The 19,761-nt window shown below is 51.2% G+C and overlaps 1 protein-coding gene across 3 annotated transcripts in view; it reads right to left on the bottom strand.

Annotated features, from left to right (window-relative positions):
• Mlxip (MLX interacting protein) overlaps positions 1-18,887 on the bottom strand; it is a 48,223-nt gene extending 29,336 nt beyond the window's left edge. For all 3 annotated transcript variants that reach the window (XM_004843881.3, XM_087198506.1, XM_004843882.3), the window contains exon 1: positions 18,347-18,887. In XM_004843881.3, coding sequence (XP_004843938.2) covers positions 18,347-18,759 — 413 coding nt within the window. In that variant the 5' untranslated portion in view covers positions 18,760-18,887. The remainder of the gene's footprint in view (positions 1-18,346) is intronic.
• Positions 18,888-19,761: the final 874 nt, after the last annotated feature.

Here is a 19,761-nt window from a genome sequence, read left to right as displayed (position 1 = left end):
TTAATTAGTACAAGCATTTTGGGGGATAGCTTTCTTGGGATATAATTCATATATCACACCATTTACTCATTTAAAGTATAAAATTCAGCCAGGTGTGTTGGCCCACACCTGTAATCCTAGTGCCCTGGGAGGCTGAGGAAGGAGGACCGAAAGTTTGAGCCCAACCTGGGCAACTGAGACTTACTGAGACCCTGTCTCAAAATAAAAAATGGAAAAAAAGGGTTAGGGATATACAGCAGTGTGAAGACCCTGTATTACCATCAGAAAAAAAAACAACAACGAAGCATCCACTGAAACCTACTATAATATGGTGAACCTTGAACGCATGATGCTAAGTAACCAGCCATCGTAGTGCACATCTGTAATCCCAGCACTCAGGAGGCTGAGGCAGGAGGATCACCAAGAGTATGAGGCCAGCCTGGGCTACATAGTGAGTTCAAGGCCAGCCTGAACTACACAGTGAGACCCTGCCTCAAAAATCGAAAAAGAAAAGGAAAAGGAAAAGGAAAGCAAAGAGGGCCGGGGATTTAGCTCAGTGGTTTCGCAGCCTGCTGTGCAAGCGCAAGGACCCGAGTTCGATCCCTGGTACCAAAAAAGAAAAGAAAAGAAAAGAAAAGAAAAGAAACAGAGCTTTAATTTGGCGCTCTAGGGCAAGAGTATTAAGAAAAAAAATATTTGGGCCAGGGATTTAGCTCAGTGGCACCGCAACTGCCTCACAAGCACAAGGTCCTGAATTGGATCCCCAGTAAAAAAACAAAAAGAAAAAAAAATTTTGAACTCTATTCTCCTCCCACACTTTTTTTTTTTTCAGTGCTGGGGCAGAACCACGGCCTCACGAATGTGTCAGGCAAGCACTCTACCCCTGCACCTCAAGTCCAGCCCTGCCCTTTCTCCTCCTCATCTTCAGATGTCAGTTTGTAACCGCTCTGCACTTGGAGCTGTATAATTCAAACACACAGAAGGGAAGTCCCTAAAAACAGTCTCAGCCTTCTCAACACAAATCCCTTCCAGCAAGCCCCTCCCAGGGAAGCCCCCGGAGTCCTTGCCCTCAGGCCTGGGGGACCCAGTGGCACACACGAGAATGTTCTGAGGGCTGTGGGCAGCCAGGCATGGACACTGGCAGCAGCATCTGCTCTGGGCCACAAGGGCATTTGGCCAGGGAAATTCCTCGCTTTTGCCTGAGACCTGTGATGTCATCCGCAAGGCTGGGACAGACACCAGGCCAAGCAGGTCGGCCGGGAGGTCAGCCGTGACAGACAGCAGGCGAAGCCTGGCCAGAGCAGGTGGTCTACGAGTGCGGCAGCCAGTGCCAAGTGAGGCCAAGGCCACCAGCAAGCAGCGCAGTTCCTGGAAGTGAATGCCCAGGGTGTTACTCAGAGGCGACACTGGTGGGGCCCAGCCTAGGACTAGGGGACAGTGCCCTACCCTGGGACGTGGAACAGATCACCCTCGGATGTTGGGCTGCTGAGGGGCACAGTGAGGTGGTGGCGTTTTTCCCCTGAGGCTGGTGGTCCTTCTTTCAGCCTCCCTGCAGGAACAGTGGTCGAGGGGAAGAAAAGAAGCCAGTTTCAGGGCACCGGAGAGATTCAAACCAAACCAACTGGCGCTTTATTCAAAACAATGGTGGCTTTGTCAGGAGATTCCAACAGCCCGACCAGAGCCAGCTGAAAAGCCTGCCCCCCTCCTAATTTCTACCCTCTAGTGTCTGTGACTTTGAGACATCACATTAAAAAGGAGAAGGAATTATGCATATCCACCACGCCAACCAACCCATGTGACACAGAAGGCTGGCCAGCTGCCCTCCGAGATGACACATCACTGGAGCCCATGCCGCCAGCACAGAGCTCCAGCCCTAAGCCCGGCTCCAGGATGCATTTAGGTTTCACTGATAAATTTCCAGCCATCCCAGCCAACAAAGAACAAAGGGCTGAAACACCAAGTCTTTCTGAGGGCTGTTGCAAGGGGCTCCAGTCACTCGGTGAGCAGCATACCCAAGACTTGGATGTGAGCCTACCAGGCAGGTGGTGGCTCCCCATCTCCATAGCACCCTAAAAGCTGCTACCCAGGGTCCTCTGTAAGAGGAAACTCGAGGACAACCCCTCTGCCAGAGGCTGCTCTCTCGGGAAGAGCAAATTTCCGTACTTCTCACACCACACCCTGCCTGCACTTCATTCCTACTTTACCAATGGGGCAGTCACCTGCCCTCCACAACACACCCAGTGCTCCAAGGAGGCAGCAACAAGCATGGAAACAAAGACAAGCAAACAGACTTATCAGGGGAAAGCAGCTGGCTACACACAGGCCCAGCCGGGGTACCCACTGCAACCTGCAGGGCTGCTCTGAGAAGGAGAGGAGGCTGGCACATTAAGGTGAGCTTCACCTGCTGGCAGGTGCGGGCCCTGTGCAAGGACAACACCAAGGACAAGCCAGGGCGGAGCTGATAACCAGGTTCTTTGCTTTTGCCTGGGCAGCATTTCCCACGGCACAGCCCTCTGCTAAGGTTTCTCATGGGGGAAAAACATGGCAAGTACAGGGGGCCTAGAAACACAGCTCAGTGGCACTTGTGTGCTTAGCATGCATGCAGTCCTGGGCTCAATCCCCAGGACAAAAGCAAACATACAAACAACAAGACAAGCAAAACTAGATGGAGGCAGACACTGGTCCAGTGGACAGGGTGGTGTGAGCAGGCCTACAGCAGGAGGTGGCACCAGGAGCCCCAGGCCTCTCCCCCGTGCCACCACACACACACACACACACACACACACACACACACACACACATGAGTGCACAAGACGAGCCACACACACATAACCAAAGTTGTGTCAATCAAGGTCCCAGCACTCTGGCCACCATGCAGGCAGCAGGTTGGCTGGGACCGCAGAAGCCCCCAATCAAGTGAGCTGTTGAGGGAGGCTGCCAAAGCCAGACGTGAGTGGGCTGCTCAGGGGTCTGGCTGAGGAAGCACTGATGTCGTATTTCACCCAGTCCGGCCGTCTGTACTGAGCAGGAACCAGAACCCGCTGTGGTGCCATCCACAGGGGCCGTTCCCACACTGCTGGGACAAGAGGCCCACATCACTGGGGAGCTGCTCCAGGGTCTGTTGGCCGAGGCCAACCATCCACTCGGTCCTCTGTCCCACTGTGGGCTGGAAGGCCCACAAAAAACAGGGGAGTTTTCAAATCCACAGCCCAGAGCACCCGGACAAAGCCCCTGTTCAGCACCACACCTGCCACCCACCATCCTGGCACATACACCTGCCCGGTGTGGGGGCTGCTCTGACAAGATGGAGGGTGCCTAGCAGGGCCACCTCTTCTCCAAGAGTTCTGCAATGTTCTCAGGGTAAAGAAACCTGTCAGAAAAAAAAAAAAGAATTCTATCAGGAAGGAGGAGAGGGCAGAAAGGGGCAACCTTGGGTCTGGTAAGAGAGATGAACAAAATGGGCCCAGAAGCACTCATGGGTTATAAAAACCACCATGGAGCCGGACGTGCTGGCACACACCTGCAGTCCCAGCACTTGGGAGGCTGAGACAGGAGGATCACTGTGAGTTCCAGTCCAGCCTGGGGTACACACTGAGTTCAAGGTCAGGCTGAACTACAGAGCAAAACCCTGTCTCAAAAAAACAAAACCAAAACCAAAACCAAAAAACCCCAGAAGAATGAAAAACAAAAACAAAGCCACCATGGAGACAGACAAGGCTGAACAGAGGCATGACACATAAATAACAGCAAATAACAGCACATCCACATAAGCGAGATGTGCTTCGACCACCTTTCACGCTGCAGATGAACAGCTAGGGACTTGGAAAGTGTTTGCAATCTCTTACATGGGAAAAAAGATATATGCACCCTCCATGACAAAAACAATTTAAAAACCAGGTCTAAGGAAGGCTAAACAGTAGGGAAATGGAAAGTTATCTTTGGGTCCCGTGATTTTTATTTTTTCTATTAGCTTTATGTTTTCTAATTTTTCTAGGATAAAATAAAATGCAGTTTAAAAGGAAAAGGTTGGGGCTGGGGATTTAGCTCAGTGGTTCTGCCGCCTGCCTTGAAAGCATAAGGACCTGAGTTCGATCCCCGGTACCAAAAAACAAACAAATAAAAGGAAAAGGTTAATGTTTTAAAAATACTATGGACAGAGAGAAACAGTGATGAGAAAAATCTAGAAGGAAGCCTGGAAAATGCGTCCTGATCCCAATGACTACTACTCCAAGCCCAGAAGAGCCCCCAACCTTCAGTGAACGTGTCTCAGCAAGAGGAGGCACTGCACCTCTGATAAAAACAAACTCTATTTTATAATCTGTTTTAGAATCAGAGGTAATGGCATTTAAGAACCACAGAGCCATTTGCCAACATCTTTGTAAATCAGATTAAAGACTGAAACAGAGCTGGAAACACGAAGGAGCCCCGGCAAGGAGGATGTGCGCAAAGGAGCACGGATGCTGGCTTGGGGGTGGGAGAGGGCCGAGCAGAGTCAGCCGCAGATTTGCGCCTGCGCATAGAGCAGGACTAGACAGCTAACGTCACACAAAACGTGCAGGTTAGAAACGAAACACGAAGCAAGGAAAAAGTCTACGCAGTCTAACTACAAGTTATAATTTTGTTTCAACTGAAACCACACCAACTCCTTGGAGTGAGGTCCAAGCTCTGCTGCCTTCCTGCAACCCCCGAATCGCCCTATGAAAACAGCCCCGAAGCAGTCAAACATGGGGTTAAAGCTGTGGAACCCTAAGGGCAGGAAGAACTTGGGAGTCCAAGGGTCGCACAAAGCGGACAGCAACCTCATCTCCAGGACCAGAAGAGTTCATCTCAGCCCTCGCTGCTCACAACCTGGAGCAGCTGTCCCGAAGACCAAACATACGCGAGGGGCGCCAGGCAGAGAGCCTAGATTTGGGATCCAGAAGATCTGGGCCCTACAGCTTTAGCAGGAGGCAAGAAGGTCCGCACACAGGGACAGCCCTTCAAAACCTGTCCTTGGGCCACAGCACCTTCCTCTCAGGCCAGGGCTCACTGTACGCTAGATTGAACAGACTAAGCTCTTCCCCAGAATGCCTACTACCTGAACTCCGAGCTTAAATCATACATTGAACCGACATGTAAAAGCAGAGTTCACAGCCGGTTGTGGTGGTGCATGCCTGTAATCCCAGCACTCGGGAGGCTGAGGCAGGAGGATCGACATGAGTTCCAGGCCAGCCTGGGGTATATGTAAATTCAAGGTCAGCCTGAACTGCATTTTGAGACCTTCTCTAAAAGAACAAAAGGGGTTGGGGATTTAGCTCAGTGGCTCCAGCCTGGCCTGCCTGGCAAGCCCAAGGTCCTGAGTTCAATTCCCAAGTACAAAAAAAAAAAAAATCAACCAACAAACAAAAAAATGCAGAGTTGACATAAACATCCAGATCTCCAGGACTGGGAGCACTGTAGGTTGGTGGCAGGGCCCAGGCATAGCCTGTGTGAGGTGCTGGGCTCTTTCAAACTTGTCTGGTGTCCTAACCCTGGGCTCCCACTCCACACGGCCAGTGCCTCTAGAGGAGGATGTCAGCGCCTTCTCAGACAAATACTCCAGTTTACCACAGTTCCTAGTGTCCCTCCTGCTCCTCCCCATGACTGACGCCAAGTCCATTTCAGTTTATGCTGCACGGTCTGTGTAATAAACATCTTTCTCTAAATATGATTTTATCAGAAGGAGCAAAGTAAGGGGATAAAAAAGAGCCTCTTGGTCTCACGAAGGCCGTTTGAATTCCTGGTTCTTGCGGGTGTTTCCGTTTGCAGCCTCTAACCCTGATAAACAATATCCAGGGGAGGAAGGGCTCACAGGGTAACTCTGCCCTGCGTGCTCAGCAACCTCTGGGGCAGGACATAGAGACAGCTTCCCAAGTCCTTGCTCAGCCTTGGAGGCCACTTTCTCAGCTGCTCCTCCATGTTCTGTGGCACAGAAGACAGAGAATCAGGGACTTCCTAGCATATATTTAAGACCCTGTCTGGTTTTTTTACTTTTTTTTTGGACAGGGTCTCACTATGCAGTTTAGGCTGATCTTGAACTGGCTATATAGCCCAGGCTGTACCCAACTCACCCATCCTCCTGCCTCAGCCTCCCTAGTGCTGGGGATTACTGGTGTGCACCACTGCACCTGACAAGTTTGTTGAGATTACTGGCATGCACCACTACACTGGTCTTGATTTGTTTTCAATATTTTTTTAAAAAAAGGAATAGCAGGGCCAGGGATTTACCTCAGCGGTTTCGCCGCCTGCCTGGCAAGCGCAAGGTCCTAAGTTGAATCCCCGGTGCGGGGGGGGGCGGGGGGGGGCAGCATTGTAATATAATTTACATACCATAAACTTCATCCTTGAAAAATATCCAGTAGTGCCAGGCATGGTAGCACAGACCTATGATCCCAGCACTCAAGAGGCAGAGGCAGGAGGGATTACTGCAAGTTTGAGGCCAGCTTGGGCTACTTAGTGAGTTTAAGGACTGTCGGAACTGCACAGTGAGACACTGTCTCAAAAAACCAAACAAAATGGGATGGGGATTTGGCTCAGTGCCACTGTTGTGCATGCCTTGCAAGCGCAAGGTCCTGAGTTCGATCCCTGGTACCAAACAAACAAACAAACAAAAAGTGTATGGGGAGGCTTCCACCCATGTGATTTGGGCACAGTTAATACAAAAACATCAGCTGCTTTCTGACCGGATATGAGCCAAACCTTAAAGATATTTGCAAGTGCACAGTTATTTTCTACAAAAATATATTTTATGTTAATACATAATAAGGTTATTTTTAAGTGTTTTAATAATTAAGTTCTTCACAATTCTGATTTCTAGTATGGCAAACATTAGTAGATAGAACCCACATACAAAAACTCTTCGAGGGCTGGGGATTTAGCTCAGTGGTTTCACTGCCTGCTGCGCAAGCGCAAGGACCCGAGTTTGATCCCCAGTACCAAAAAAAAAAAAAAGATGGATAACAAAAACTCTTCGAGATTCTCAATATTTAAGAGAGTGAAGCAGTGCCAAGACCAAAAAGTTGGAGAGCCACTAATTTAAACCATTTCAAAGTAAGATGCTAAGAATGCTTTGTCACTTCATCCTTAACACCTTGGTGTGCATATCATTAACCCAATTTTAACATTTATCTGGTTATTTTGGTTTTTATAGAAATTCTATATAATAAAGCTCACAAAACTTTTTTTGGCAGTAGTGGGGATTGAACACTGGGCCTTGTGCATGTTAGGCAAACACCACCACTGAGCTACATCCCCAGCCCTTTTTATTATTTTATTTTGAGATGGGGCATTAAAACTTGAAATCCTCCTGCCTCAGCCTCCTACACAGCTAGGATTATAGCATACATCCCTGCACCAGGCGTAATGCACAAATCTTAAGTGTGCCATTCAATGAGCTCTGACCAATGTGTACACAATCCAATGAGATATAAAACATGAGCTGGACACAGTAGCTCACACCTCATTTCATTCACATACTAATAGTTTCTGAGATTCAGCCATGATGTTGCATATACCAGAACTTTTTTATTACTGAATGCAATTTGTTCCTAAAACATTATCAGTAATAAAATAAGGTTCATGGAAGAAAAATAAAGTTCATAGCCATGATTCCAGTATAATCCTCTCTCCCCTCTCTTGCAATTCTGCCCAAGGACATCATGACTTAGAGGAGCTAGGGACATGTCACTAACCAGTAAGTAGCACACCATCCTGGGTTTCTAATTCAATCATCTGGCCACATATATCATGGCCATTTCCTGATTTTTCACCCTGTAAGGAAGTTCCTGTCTGATTTGAAGAGAACCATACTCAACAAAGAAAGGTGCTAGGGCCCCCCTCAAAGATGGGTCTGTCAATGAAGAGATTCAACGAGGGACACCCACACAACAGGACACTATCACTGAGAAAGAATAAAGTACAGCATGTGCTACAACATACCTGAACCTGGAATATGTTATGGCAAGGCAAAGAAGCCAGACACAAAAGCCCACACAGTCTATGACCCTCCATTTATGAAATGTCCAGAAACGGCAAAGCTACGGAGCCAGATTAGTGGCTGTCTGAGGCAAGGATGGGAACTGGGATTAAATGTAAAAGGCCATGATGGATTGTACTGAGGATTATACAGAATGTCCTAAAACTGGATTTAGGATAGATTGTGACCATTACCACACAAGTCCAATAATCACTGAGTTGTATGCCTAAAGTGGATGCATTTAGCTGGGTGCAGTGACACACACCTGTCATCCCAGCACTCTGGGAGGCTGAGGCAGGAGGACGGCAAGTTCCAGCCCAACAAAGAAAACTTAGTAACTCAGCAAGACCCTGTATCAAAATAAAAAGAGCTGGGGATGTAGCTCAGTGTGAAGACCTAGGGCTCAATCCTCAGTTACACACACACACACACATACACACACACACACACAACTTAAAAGATCTTGCTATGCAACTGAAAAACTAAAAACTGTTGTGGTAAGTCCTTGACTTACGAACACTCGAGTTGAGAATTTTCACAGATACCAATAGCCCTCGAATTACATTCAGAGATGTGAATAAATCACAGAAGTAGCTCACCTGTCTGCTGGACATGGTCACAGCTGTGCTGCTCTGTGCTTACTGTACAGTATGATAGTGTATAGTAGTACAGTACAGTCAGGGACTTACTGTATTTTTGTGTTTGGTTTTTTTATGCTTCATGTTGTATATTTGTGTCAAAGGTATACAAGACTCACTTTGTCGGACTTATGAATAAATCTGACTTACAAATGTTCTCCCAGAACAGGACTCTTAAGTCAAGGACTTACTGTATTTAAAACAGCAAGCTAATATAATTATGTACTGCTTTAAGAATTCATTGAAAGTGCTGAGCGTGGTGGCGCACGCCTGTAATCCCAGAGCATGGGAGGCTGAGGCAGGAGGATCTTGGAGAGTTTGAGCCCAGCCTGGGCTACACAGAGAGTTCAAGGCCAGCCTGAACTACAGAGGGAGACCCTGTCTCCAAAAAATTAAAAAAAAAAAGAATTCATTGAAAGTATTTCATTTTAGTAGAGAGAAAAAATGGAAACAAAGCTTCTATTCATAGGGAGGGAGGGGGCTTGAGGGGGGATGGGATAAAATATAATTCATTTTTAAAATAAATAAATTAATTAAGTTTGCTAGAAAAAAAGTATTTCAGGGCAGGGGATTTAGCTCAGTGGTGCCGACGCCTGCCTCGCAAGCACAAGGTCCTGAGTTCCATCCCCAGTATCAAAAAATAAAAGTATCCCATTTTAATAAATGAAGAGGATTCACTTTTTTTGTACCTGAAAGTGAACTTAAGGCCTCCAGCTTGCCAGGCAGGTGCTGCAACTGCCGGGGGCCATTCCTGGCCACATTCTAAGACTTTCTCTACAACCCTCACTTTCCAGCTCTCGGGACAGACCTTTGCCAACAGGCCAGGGACCATGTAAGCACAGAAAGAGGATCTCTGGGGTGCTTTTCTTTTTTTTTTTTGGTACTGGGAGTCGAACTCGGGGCCTTACACTTGCACGGCAGGCGGCAGAACCACTGAGCTAAATCCCCAGCCTGGGCTGTTTTTCAAAAAGCTAGAATACTAGCTGAGTACCTGAGAACCAGGCTAATTCCTCTCTTTCTAAACAAGAAGCTGCCTCCTACTCGCCCCACCCTGGGCCACACAGCCCAGGCTGCCCGGCCATGCACAGGAGACTGACCTCAGAACGGTGGCCCAGCCCGGGGGTAAGTCCTGACCTCCCCGAAGCCCTGTGCTCCAGCTCCTGCCACCGTGGGCCTCACCGACCAGGGCTCCTCACCATGGGGGGACCACCATGCCAGCTCCATTTGCCACTCATTTCAGCCTGGGTTGAAATGGCAACTCCTAGGAAGAGGTCTCCAGGTACTCAGCGCCCTCCTTGCGCCATCCCACGCTGTCCTTCAAGTTCTTCCCTGCACCCCCCACACCAAATGGGATGTGCCCGCTGCCTCTCCCGCCTGAGCGCAGGCTCCACGAGGGCCAGGACTAATCATCTACCTGGCACCAAGGAGGCCTGATGAATTCGTGGGATGCGCACTGAGCCAGGCCAGCCCGACCAAGGCCACCACCAGCCCCGTGCTCCAGGGCCCGTGCAGGGTGGCCAACCGGCTTGTCCAACGCCTGACCCCAAGCCTAAGGGGCTAATGAAACTAACCAGCCAGCAAAAACTATGATGTCACGGGAAGCGCTGAGCAAGGTACGCCAGACAGAGAGGCCCCAGCAAGCTCAAGACGGCTCCCACAAGCACAGGGCAGAGGGCAGAGGGCAGAGGGCAGGGAGAAGAAACAGCAGTGAGAAGAGCACCCGTGGCCCAGAGGCAAGGCTGTGAGGACACGAGAGGCAGAGAGGGACCGAGCCACCTCAGGATGTGAGTCTAACGGTGAAGAGGGTGGCTCCTCTCCACAGTAGGCCAGGTCACCCTGTAGCTCTAGGTGCTGGAATTAGCGGGGCACAACCAGCCCCCCTCTGGATCCTGGTGATAGCCTGTGAGCTAGCACCAGAGGGTCCCTGCTGCTTACAGCCCAAACAGCTCTGCCCAAATCACAAGCCCTGAGGCCAGGAGCTCTAACCACAGAGAACAACCAAGCTGGCTTCTAGACTGCACGTTTATACCCAGGAGCTAATTCAATTCTGGGGAAAGAAGGACAAGCTTGAATCTTTCACAGCTATTATACCAACCCTTCAAATAGGTTAGTGGCTTTCTGCAGTCTCCCACTGTGGGTTACACCAGGCAGGGAACAGGACTCGATCCAAGTCCAGACTTTTCCTGTGACGAGCGCCCACCTGTCCCTACAGCCCCCTGAACTGGGCCCTACACTCAGCACAACCTGAAACTCCAGCGTGGGATACATGCTCTGAGCTGGAGAAAAGACTTCCCTAGCAGCACCATGTGCTCAAATAGCTTTCCTTAAGAAACTGTGCACACGTGCTGCGCTGCACTGCGCTGGGAAGTGAACACAGTTCAGCTACATATCCAGCCCTCTGAGACAGGGGCTTGCTAACTTGCCCAGACTAGGTCCAAATTTGCAACCCTCCTGCCTCCTGCCTCCCAGCATGTTGAGATTAAAGGCATATTCTGGAGTCTCTTAGTTTCCTATTGTTGCTATACCAAATTACCATAAACTTAGTGGCTTAGAATACAAATTTATTATCTTGCAATTCTGGGGTTCCGAAGTCAGAACTGGGCCTCACATGGCTAAAATCAAGATTGAACAAGGCTGCTTTCCTTCTAGGAGCTCTAGGAAAGCGTGTGGGCCCTTGGTCCTTCTAGCTTCTCTGTCACCCGCATTCCTGAGCTTACGGCCCCTTCCTTCAGCTCCACAGCCAACAGTATCAAGTCCTCCCAGCGGGATCTCTCAGGTCCTCTTCGATTTGCTCCTCTCCTTGGGAGGACTCTTGTCATCCTACCGGGCCAGGACAATCTTCCTGTCTTAAAGCCAGCCCATGTGCACATTTAATTCCCTCTGCAAGCTTCGTTCCACTTTGCTGTGTGCTGTGGTTGACATGGGAGGTGTGCCCCAAAGACTCATGTGTTCAGGACTTGGTCCCCAATGAAGCAATGTGCAAAAGGTGGGACACGCAGAGAGGGGCTGGGTGGTGAGGGTTCCACCTCATCAATGCCTTAATTCACTGACCAGTGCACAGCGTGGAGAGGAAGAAGGTCACTGGGGGTGTCCCTGAGGACGTTTTTCTTCCCAGGCTCCTTCCATCTCAGAGACGCCTGACAGCCACTGGCTGAGCAGCGTTCCTCTGCCGTGACCTCCGCCAGGACACCTCTTCTGAGCCAGCTTAGCACGAGCTGACACCTCAGAGACCGTGGGCCAAAATAAACCTCCACCCCTTTAAGGTGTATATGTCGGCTATTTTGTCCTAGTGACAGACAGTGACTAACACACCAGGTAACACGCTTGCAGGTTACATGGACTGGGACACAGGTATGTCTGAGGTGCCGGTACACCACAATGAAATACCGAGAGCACCCGGTAAAAGCTTTCCTGCTGTGCCACTGCACACCAACACCACCTGAAGCACTCTGCACACGCTGCCTTGGCAGAGTCGAACACTCAACAACATAAAGGTGGCTGCCGGCGTCCCTTTGTAATTCAATACGAGGTATGATCAAAACATACAGTGAACGTCTACAAGTGCGTGACAGTAAGAGACAAGTTGCCGTGAACAGCCCCTGGAACCCTACCCCACCCCCACGGCTCCTGCCGCTCTCTGAAGCAGCGCCCTCATTTACCTTTCCCCAGATCTGGCGCCGTGAGACTTCTGGCTCTTCCCCAAAGGCAAAACAACCAGGAAAGGTAAACAGTTTTAATCAATTCCAGGAAATCAAGGCAACCTCCACAATACAGTACAACTAAAAACCCTTGAGGAAGAGGACTCCAGAACTGCTTCAGCAAGCGGTGAGGACGATGGGACAAGTGTGTCTGAAGCAAGGAGGAGGATCTTTTTTTTCTTTTGGTACCAGGGATCGAACTCGGGTCCTTGCGCTTGCAGGGGAGGTGGCAGAACCACTGAGCTAAATCCCCGGCCCAAGGAGGAGGATTTTGAGGGAGGTTAATCGCAACAGGTCTTTCACTGTAACGATTTTTTTAAAGTTGAAGCATTCATGTATTTTTATCACACCTTGAGTATTCCTCAATGGCCCAGTCTCTGTGTGACGCTGTGGGGCTCCCGAGAAGGTCACATGTGAGGGCAGCAGATAGGTCGGGTACACACAGTCCCACACAAGGTGAGGTCAGGTAAGGTGTGCCTGCAGAGGGATGCATGCATACTCACTCGCTGGGGAGGTGAGAGCCAGCCCAGGTGCTTGGCCGGGCCTTGAGGGAAGCAGAATGTCACAGGGGAAGGGCAAGGGGAGGCCTTCATGTCCCCAGGAGTGGAAGCACTGGCAGCTCCCTTCCTAACACAAGGCTGGGCTCCTGGGAGGGGATGAGGCAGGTGACTTTTCAGCGCAAGAGATTTCTCCTTGGACAGGTGGAATTACCTCAGGGACAGCAAATTACCTTCTGAGCTCACGTTTGCTTTCCATGAGCTAAAAAACCATGGATTCCACCACCTCGGCCCTGGTGTGTTGTTGTGGGAACTGCTTAAGGTCACAACAAGACTCGAGCAGCATGGATGGCGAAACTTTTAGAGACCAAGTGCCAAACTGCGACCCAAAACCCACTATTTATTGCAAACTGCCAACACCGCAATTAAACCTGAATACTGAGGTCTTACTTTAGGAAAAACAACTCTACATTAACATCTTTTGTCTTAAAACCACAATAACGAACTGTGCCATAAGTTTGCCACCACTGCTCAGTTAGTACCGATTCTCCTCTCACCCTAGCAAGTAACCCTCCAAGTGCTCCCCTATCCTCTCCGGCCTTTCATCTGGCAGGCAGTTAACCAGTTAACCAGATGATGTAAAAGGGAAGCTTGGCCCTGGACTACCAAATGGGAGAAGACAAATACTGGTGCTGCTAATTGAACTGAGGGCCCTGCATTGAGCTACTCTCCAGGATTTTTCATTTTTTGAGACAGGGTCTCACTAAATTGTCCAGGCTGGGCTCAAACTTTCCATCCTCCTGCTTCCCAGAGTGCTGGGATGACACATGCCTGTAGTGCGTCACCATGACTGGCTAGGAGCCATGCTTTCTGACTGTTAACCCAGGGAAGGGGAGATAAGCATTGAACCTGGTGTCAGCAAAACTGTCCACACAGGCCCCAGTTCCGCAGCACACTCAGGCGGGAGCACGCTCGCTTCCTCAGTCCTGCCGCAGACCTAGTTCACACTGTTACCACAGCCCCTACTGCCTGTGTCTGGCTCCCACCCCTAGTTTGACGGCCCCTTGGGAGGCACTGTCATTTTCACCTGTCCTCACAGTCAGCACCCTCCTTTTCTTTTGAGACAGGTTCTCACTGTGTTGACCAGGCTGGTCTCAAACTACTCAACCCAAGCGATCCTCCTGCCTCATCCTCTTGAGTGCTGAGATGACAGGCTAATGCACGCCCTTGAAGGGCACACTATATAGTCACTAAAGACTAGTGAGAGTACAGGAGAAGAACATGGCTTATCTTTGGCATGGAAGTCGAGGGGTAAAACTCGTCCCTTGTGTGAATGACTCCCATTTACAACTAGTTACCAAGCCCATCATTCAAAGGCTCCTCCACTGAAAATTTAGAATTTGAAGGACACAGTGCTCTAAACCTTTTAGGCTTTGTTATCCCTTGCTTCCCGGACAGCCTCTGGCCTTGAGTCCTGAACAAAGGGTACCACACAGGGCGCACATGTGGGGGCCACAGCCTGGAAACCCACATCCCAGGGCTCACCTGCAGCTCCTGACTGAAGTCTCCTCAAACATCCACTCAAGGGGAAAGTCACTTTCCGGATAACTACTGCTGATCTCTACATAAAAAGTCCTTCTCCTTCTCCTTCTCCTACCCTATGAAACATTCACACTGAGCCTCCCTGACAAGGGATTAATAAAAAGGTAGAGAAGTGAAACCAAACCCAGACACAGAAAGCTCCACACTAGATGTGTTCAGAAACTGGGTGGGAAGCGCACATGTGTGACATTCCTTAAAATGTTAAGAGGGTGGGAACCATGAACTATTCCACAGTACACAGCTCCATTGTGGGGCTAGGAAAGGACCAGGAAGTCAAGAAAGCTCCCATTTAGCATGGGTCAGGCAGGCAGCTGAAAGCTGTACTCCAAGAAAAGATCCCAGGGGGCACATTTTTCAGGTTACAGATGGGAGACTTGGGATCCCAGTCACTGTCAACTAAACAAGGATGCAGGACTGAAATTCCACCATCCTCCACCTCAAATTTCAGCTGGGCAGACCTCCTCTTGCCTGTATTGTGCCAGGTACCAGACACATTCACAGACATGATCTCAGTTAATCCTCACTTCCACCTGCAAGGAAGTCTTATCCACCCACTGGAGAGAGCAGACAGGAGGTTGGGAGAGGCAAGCCACAGGCTGTTCTCCCCACTATGTACCGCCTAAATTCCCCCACCCTACACCCCGGGACCAGGGATCGAACTTAGGACCTTGCGCTTGCAAGGCAGACACGGTGCCTCTGAGTTAAATCCCAGCTCTACTGCCTAAATTTCCCTTGGGAAAGACAACCTCCTCCCCTCCAGGCAGCTACACTTGAGCACATGCTGTAAGACATCCTGACAACAAATGGAATCCCACCTGCACAGTAACCTCCCAGACAGACGGGCTGCTGAGCAGGCTGAGTCCCCAGACAGCCCATTCCTCCAAACTCAGCCCTGGCCAGACGTCAGGAATGAAAGCCTTTGCATGCTCAGGATCCTGATTCCAATTCTCCAGACTGGGTAAAAAATAACCACAACTTCCCCTGCACTTGGTTCCTCCCCAAAGAGCTGCTGAACCTCATCTGGAAACAGCTGGGAGGCAGCAGTTAACAGGAAACCAAAGCAAGAGAAAAAAAAAAAAAAGCAGCACAGCACAGAGTGTACCAGGGAGGGTTAAGCAGCCAGAACCAAGAGGCCAGGGGACAGACAGGAAGCTGAAGTTAGAAAGGACGGAGGCCAGAAACAGTCGCACAGAGGAGAGGAGAAGACCAGCTGGCCTTTCTCTAGCCAGAGCAGGAGACCAGGGGAGGGCAGTGGCCAAGGCGCTGACCTGGCTGAACGGGAAGTGAGCCCAGCTCTGAGGCTGGCCCTTCTCCCACTGCACCTAACCGACTTCTCCGGAAACCAGCAGGTAGTTGTCAGGCCAAACTTCTCCTCTCCAGCTTCTGTCAATCTGTACCAAATTCCACACTGCTGGCTAAACTCAGCCTCACACAGAGACAGAGAGGACCTCAGTGAGACCCTGCCAGACAGAGCTGCCAGCCCTCAGTGGGGGAGCAGGGCCAGCAAGCAAGCAGCACAGCCGGCTGAGCTGGGAGCCTAACAGCTGGGCAAGCTCCCCCAAATCAGCAGTCCGTTCTGCAATCAAGAAAGGTGACTGAAAAAATAAAAAATAAAAAGGGTTGGAGATGAAAGAAAAGAAAAGAAAGTTGACTGGCCAACGGCCAGTTACCGAAATATTTTGAAAGAAATGGGAATAAACAGGTCATTACTAAATTCCCTGGTGTACTCAGAAGCCTTCAGGTTACCCAAAGAAGGGCAAAGGGGAGCCCGGCTCATTCTTTCCTAGCAGAGCTTACTTAGCGAGGGCTTTCTAGCCCGCATCGCCTGTGACTCCGGCATTTCTTCTCCCCTTTACATGAAGAAGTTTATATTAAAGAAGAGGATTAAGTTCTCTTAATAAAACACATTCTTGTCTTTCACCTCCAGTTCTGTTTGAAAAGGCTTTTTCAAAGCAGAGTTTATGCTACAACCCAGTGGAGCCTGATGCCAATGCAAGTGCTCAAAATATGAGACTGAAGGGCGCCCAGGCTGCAAGCTCAGGGCCATCTGTCCTTTTAAAAGCAGAACATCTTCACAGGCTCGGTGCCAGCCTGGGCTGGCAAGACCTGAGAACCAGAGTGGAGACTGCCCAATGTGCCACGTCAGGGGCGCAGGAGGGCAGACTGCACAAGAGGGACAGGCAAGGGCTTTGTTTCGGGAACATAACAAATGAACAAGCCAACTGATCATTTACTCCACAGGGGAAAATGCCATCCAAGGCCAAGGAGCTAGTATTTTAAATCCAGGTAAGGCATAATGTTTTAACTGGGATTTATCTGAGCAGCTCATTACTCTCCCAAACAGGGGTCAGAGGAATGTTCCTACTCTTTTTCACAAGGCTGCTGGAGTCTCGAAGGACATTTCCTGGGCTGCCAGCAAAGCAAAGTTAAGCAGCCAGAGCCGGGCAGATACTAAGGATACTAATGCAGGAAGCCCAGCTCAGCAGAGATCTCATCACCAGCTCTTCGGGGCTGGGCTGCTCAGGCCCTGCAGCCAGTCCAAAGAACTGAAGTCACCTGAAGCAAATACCTAATGCAACCCTGGGGAAAGGAGAGAGCAGAGAGAGGTTTTAACCCTGGAGGGCCAGGCATTTCTTTTACTTGGAAAAAAGGGATCTCCAGCATGGTGCGGTGCTATATGCCTGTAATATCAGCATCCAGGAGCCTGAGGCAGGAAGACTGCCATGGGTTTAAGGCCAGCCTGGGCTACATAGTGAGTTCAAGGCCAGCCTGGATTCCAGAGTTAAGACCCTGTCTCAAAAAAATAGAAATAACAGGGCCGGGGATTTAGCTCAGTGGTTCTGGCGCCTGCCTCAAAAGTGCAAGGTCCCAAGTTCGATCCCCGATACCAAAAAAAAAAAAAAGAAATAACAGCAGAAAACAAATTGCGTTGAAGTGTTGGATGGTATCTGGGATGTCTGGCCTGGACACTGTCATCTCCCGTACATAATGTTTCAGGGCAGCCAGAAATTCCTCCAACTTACTAGGAGGACAGTTGGCACCTCCAAAAGTCTTCCTAGGATCCCCAGGGCCCTCCTCCAGGGCCTTCCAATAAGTGGGTTGTAAAGTGGCCCAATCTCTTAGCACAGGTACAATATGAAAAGTAGTTCACATTTTAATCCCTGCACTCTGGGAGGCTAAAGCAAGAAGACTGCCAAGTTCCAGCCCCGGGAAACTTAGCAAATTGGCAAGAACTTGTCTCCAAATTAAAAGTACAAGGGCTGGGGATTTAGCTCAGGGGTGCCGAAGTCTTCCTCACAAGCACAAGGTCCAGAGTTCGATCCCCGATACCAAGACAAACAAACAAACAAAAAGGGGGTTGGGGGTGGGGATATAGCTCAGTGGAAAGGTCTTGGGTTCAAACCCCAGTACCGAGCCCCCCTCCAAAAGTAGCTAACATTTATGGAGCGCCTAACTGCGCAGGCACCGGAATAAGCACTTTATCTCAGTCCATCCCCACAAGAGCCCCTGGGAGGCACACACTACGGGCATCCTCTAAAGGAGGAAGCAGGCTCCAAGGCGTTACACAATCGTTAAATAATGGAGCCAGGGTCACAGATGGCTTAGACAGGCGGTCTTCTCCACCGCTGGCTACTGCACACTCAGGGGACGGGACAGGCAGCGCCGAGTAACACGAGGTGCAGCCCGCATCCGCACCTCCTCTGGTCCCAGACCTGTGCCCCCGACCCTAGGGGCAAGGCCTGGATGCAGAGCGAGAAGCCGGAAGAAGCAGAGCACAGCTGCCGCAGGAGAGCAGGACGGCGGCGCTTCCCCCAGCGGTGGGGACCCCGGCCGCACACATCCTCCCCACGGAACGCGTGCATCCCCGGGGTCCTGGCGGCCCGGCCCTCCGTCGTGTCAAAGGGAAGCCCCGCAGGGCCGTGGGTCCGCCAGTCCTACCTGTAGGCCAGGGTCATGCACTCGAAGAGCTTGGTGAGCGAAGCGTCGATGGACAGGTGGCAGGAGCTGGTCTTGCCGAAGCTGTAGGTCTGGCACGTCTGCTTGTTGACCGTGTCGAAATCGTAGCCCTTCTTGGGCGGGTGCTCGCGGTGCGGCGACGACACCATGAAGTGGCCGCTGTGGATGATCTGCTGGCTGCGCGGAGGCTCCTCGCGCCCCGAGCCGGCCCGGGGCAGCAGCGGCGTGGCGCTTGCGTGGGGTCGGGCCGCGGACGCCGACCCGGAGGCGGGCGGCGGGGACGGCTCATCCGTGTCCGAGTCGTCGTCGTCCTCCGGCACCGGCGGCTTGAGCAGAACCGAGCGGACCCGGCTGCGGGGCCGGCGAGGGGAGCACATGAAGACGTCGGCGGCCATGAGGGGGCCCTGGCCGGGGCATCCCCCGGGGCCCGGGGAGACGCGGCGATGCGAGGCTAAGGGGTACCGGCCGGGCCAGGCCCGCGCACGGACTATCCGCGGGCGCGCGGCAGGGGAGGGCGCCGGCCCGGCGTGACGTCACGGGAGCGCCCAGCCAATCGGATGCTCGTGCCCGCCCCTTAAAGGCACAGAGAAATTGCTTCTTAGTTAGGAGGACAAAAAAAAAAAAAAGGAACCGGGAGGCCACGCCTCACTGCCCCGCCCCTCGCCACCGCCTCTCCTCTCCGGGAACCACGGGACCCTTGCGACAGGCAGTGGTCCTTGCGGGTCTCTGAGTCCGAGGGAGGCGACGGCGCTCGGTCCGCTGAGGGCAGGCGCGGTGGGCCCTCCACGTGGTGGGTGGGGGCGGGGCTCCTCCCTCTGGGCCACTTTTCTTCTTCAGGGCCCGGAACTGAGTGCTCAAAGCGCCTTTCTGATTTCGTGAGGTGTCATGGCTGCTGTCCCCATGACTTTTAATCAGTGCAAAGACTGGGTCGTGGAATACCGCAGGGATTTCCCTAGCGTGCGGAGCAGACACGGGGCCTTCTCCCAGTGCAGAGCCCGCTGGAGCCCAGCTAGCTGTCTGCCCCGGACCCCGCCGCCTGGTGCAGAACAAATGCTGTCCGGCCAGCACACCAGCCCCTAGATAATTCCAAAGGGGAAATTCGGAGCCAGTTTTTTTCTCTGTCAGAAGGGGGACAAATGGGGCTGGGGATTTAGCTCAGTGGTTCTACCTCCTGCCCCGCAAGTGCAAGGTCCCACAAGGTCCCGAGTTAGATCCCCGGTACCAAAAAAAAAAGGGTGGTGGGGGAGACGATCTCTGTAACTCAGCACTCGCAAGGCCCTGGGTTCAATCCCCAGCGAGGGAGGTGGGGATCTTAACCCTAACGAACATCAGAAGCAATGTAATGTCAACACCCGGGAATTTCTTAAATACGACATAGCCCCCCACCCCGTAATGGA

The sequence above is a fragment of the Heterocephalus glaber genome, unplaced genomic scaffold (genome assembly GCF_053883595.1).
Source record: "Heterocephalus glaber isolate CG9 unplaced genomic scaffold, H.glaber_assembly_v1.0 deba00001687, whole genome shotgun sequence".
In the NCBI taxonomy this organism is placed as follows: Eukaryota; Metazoa; Chordata; class Mammalia; order Rodentia; family Bathyergidae; genus Heterocephalus; species Heterocephalus glaber.
Note: the sequence above shows the minus strand (reverse complement) of the source record. Positions and strands in the feature narration are given on the sequence as shown.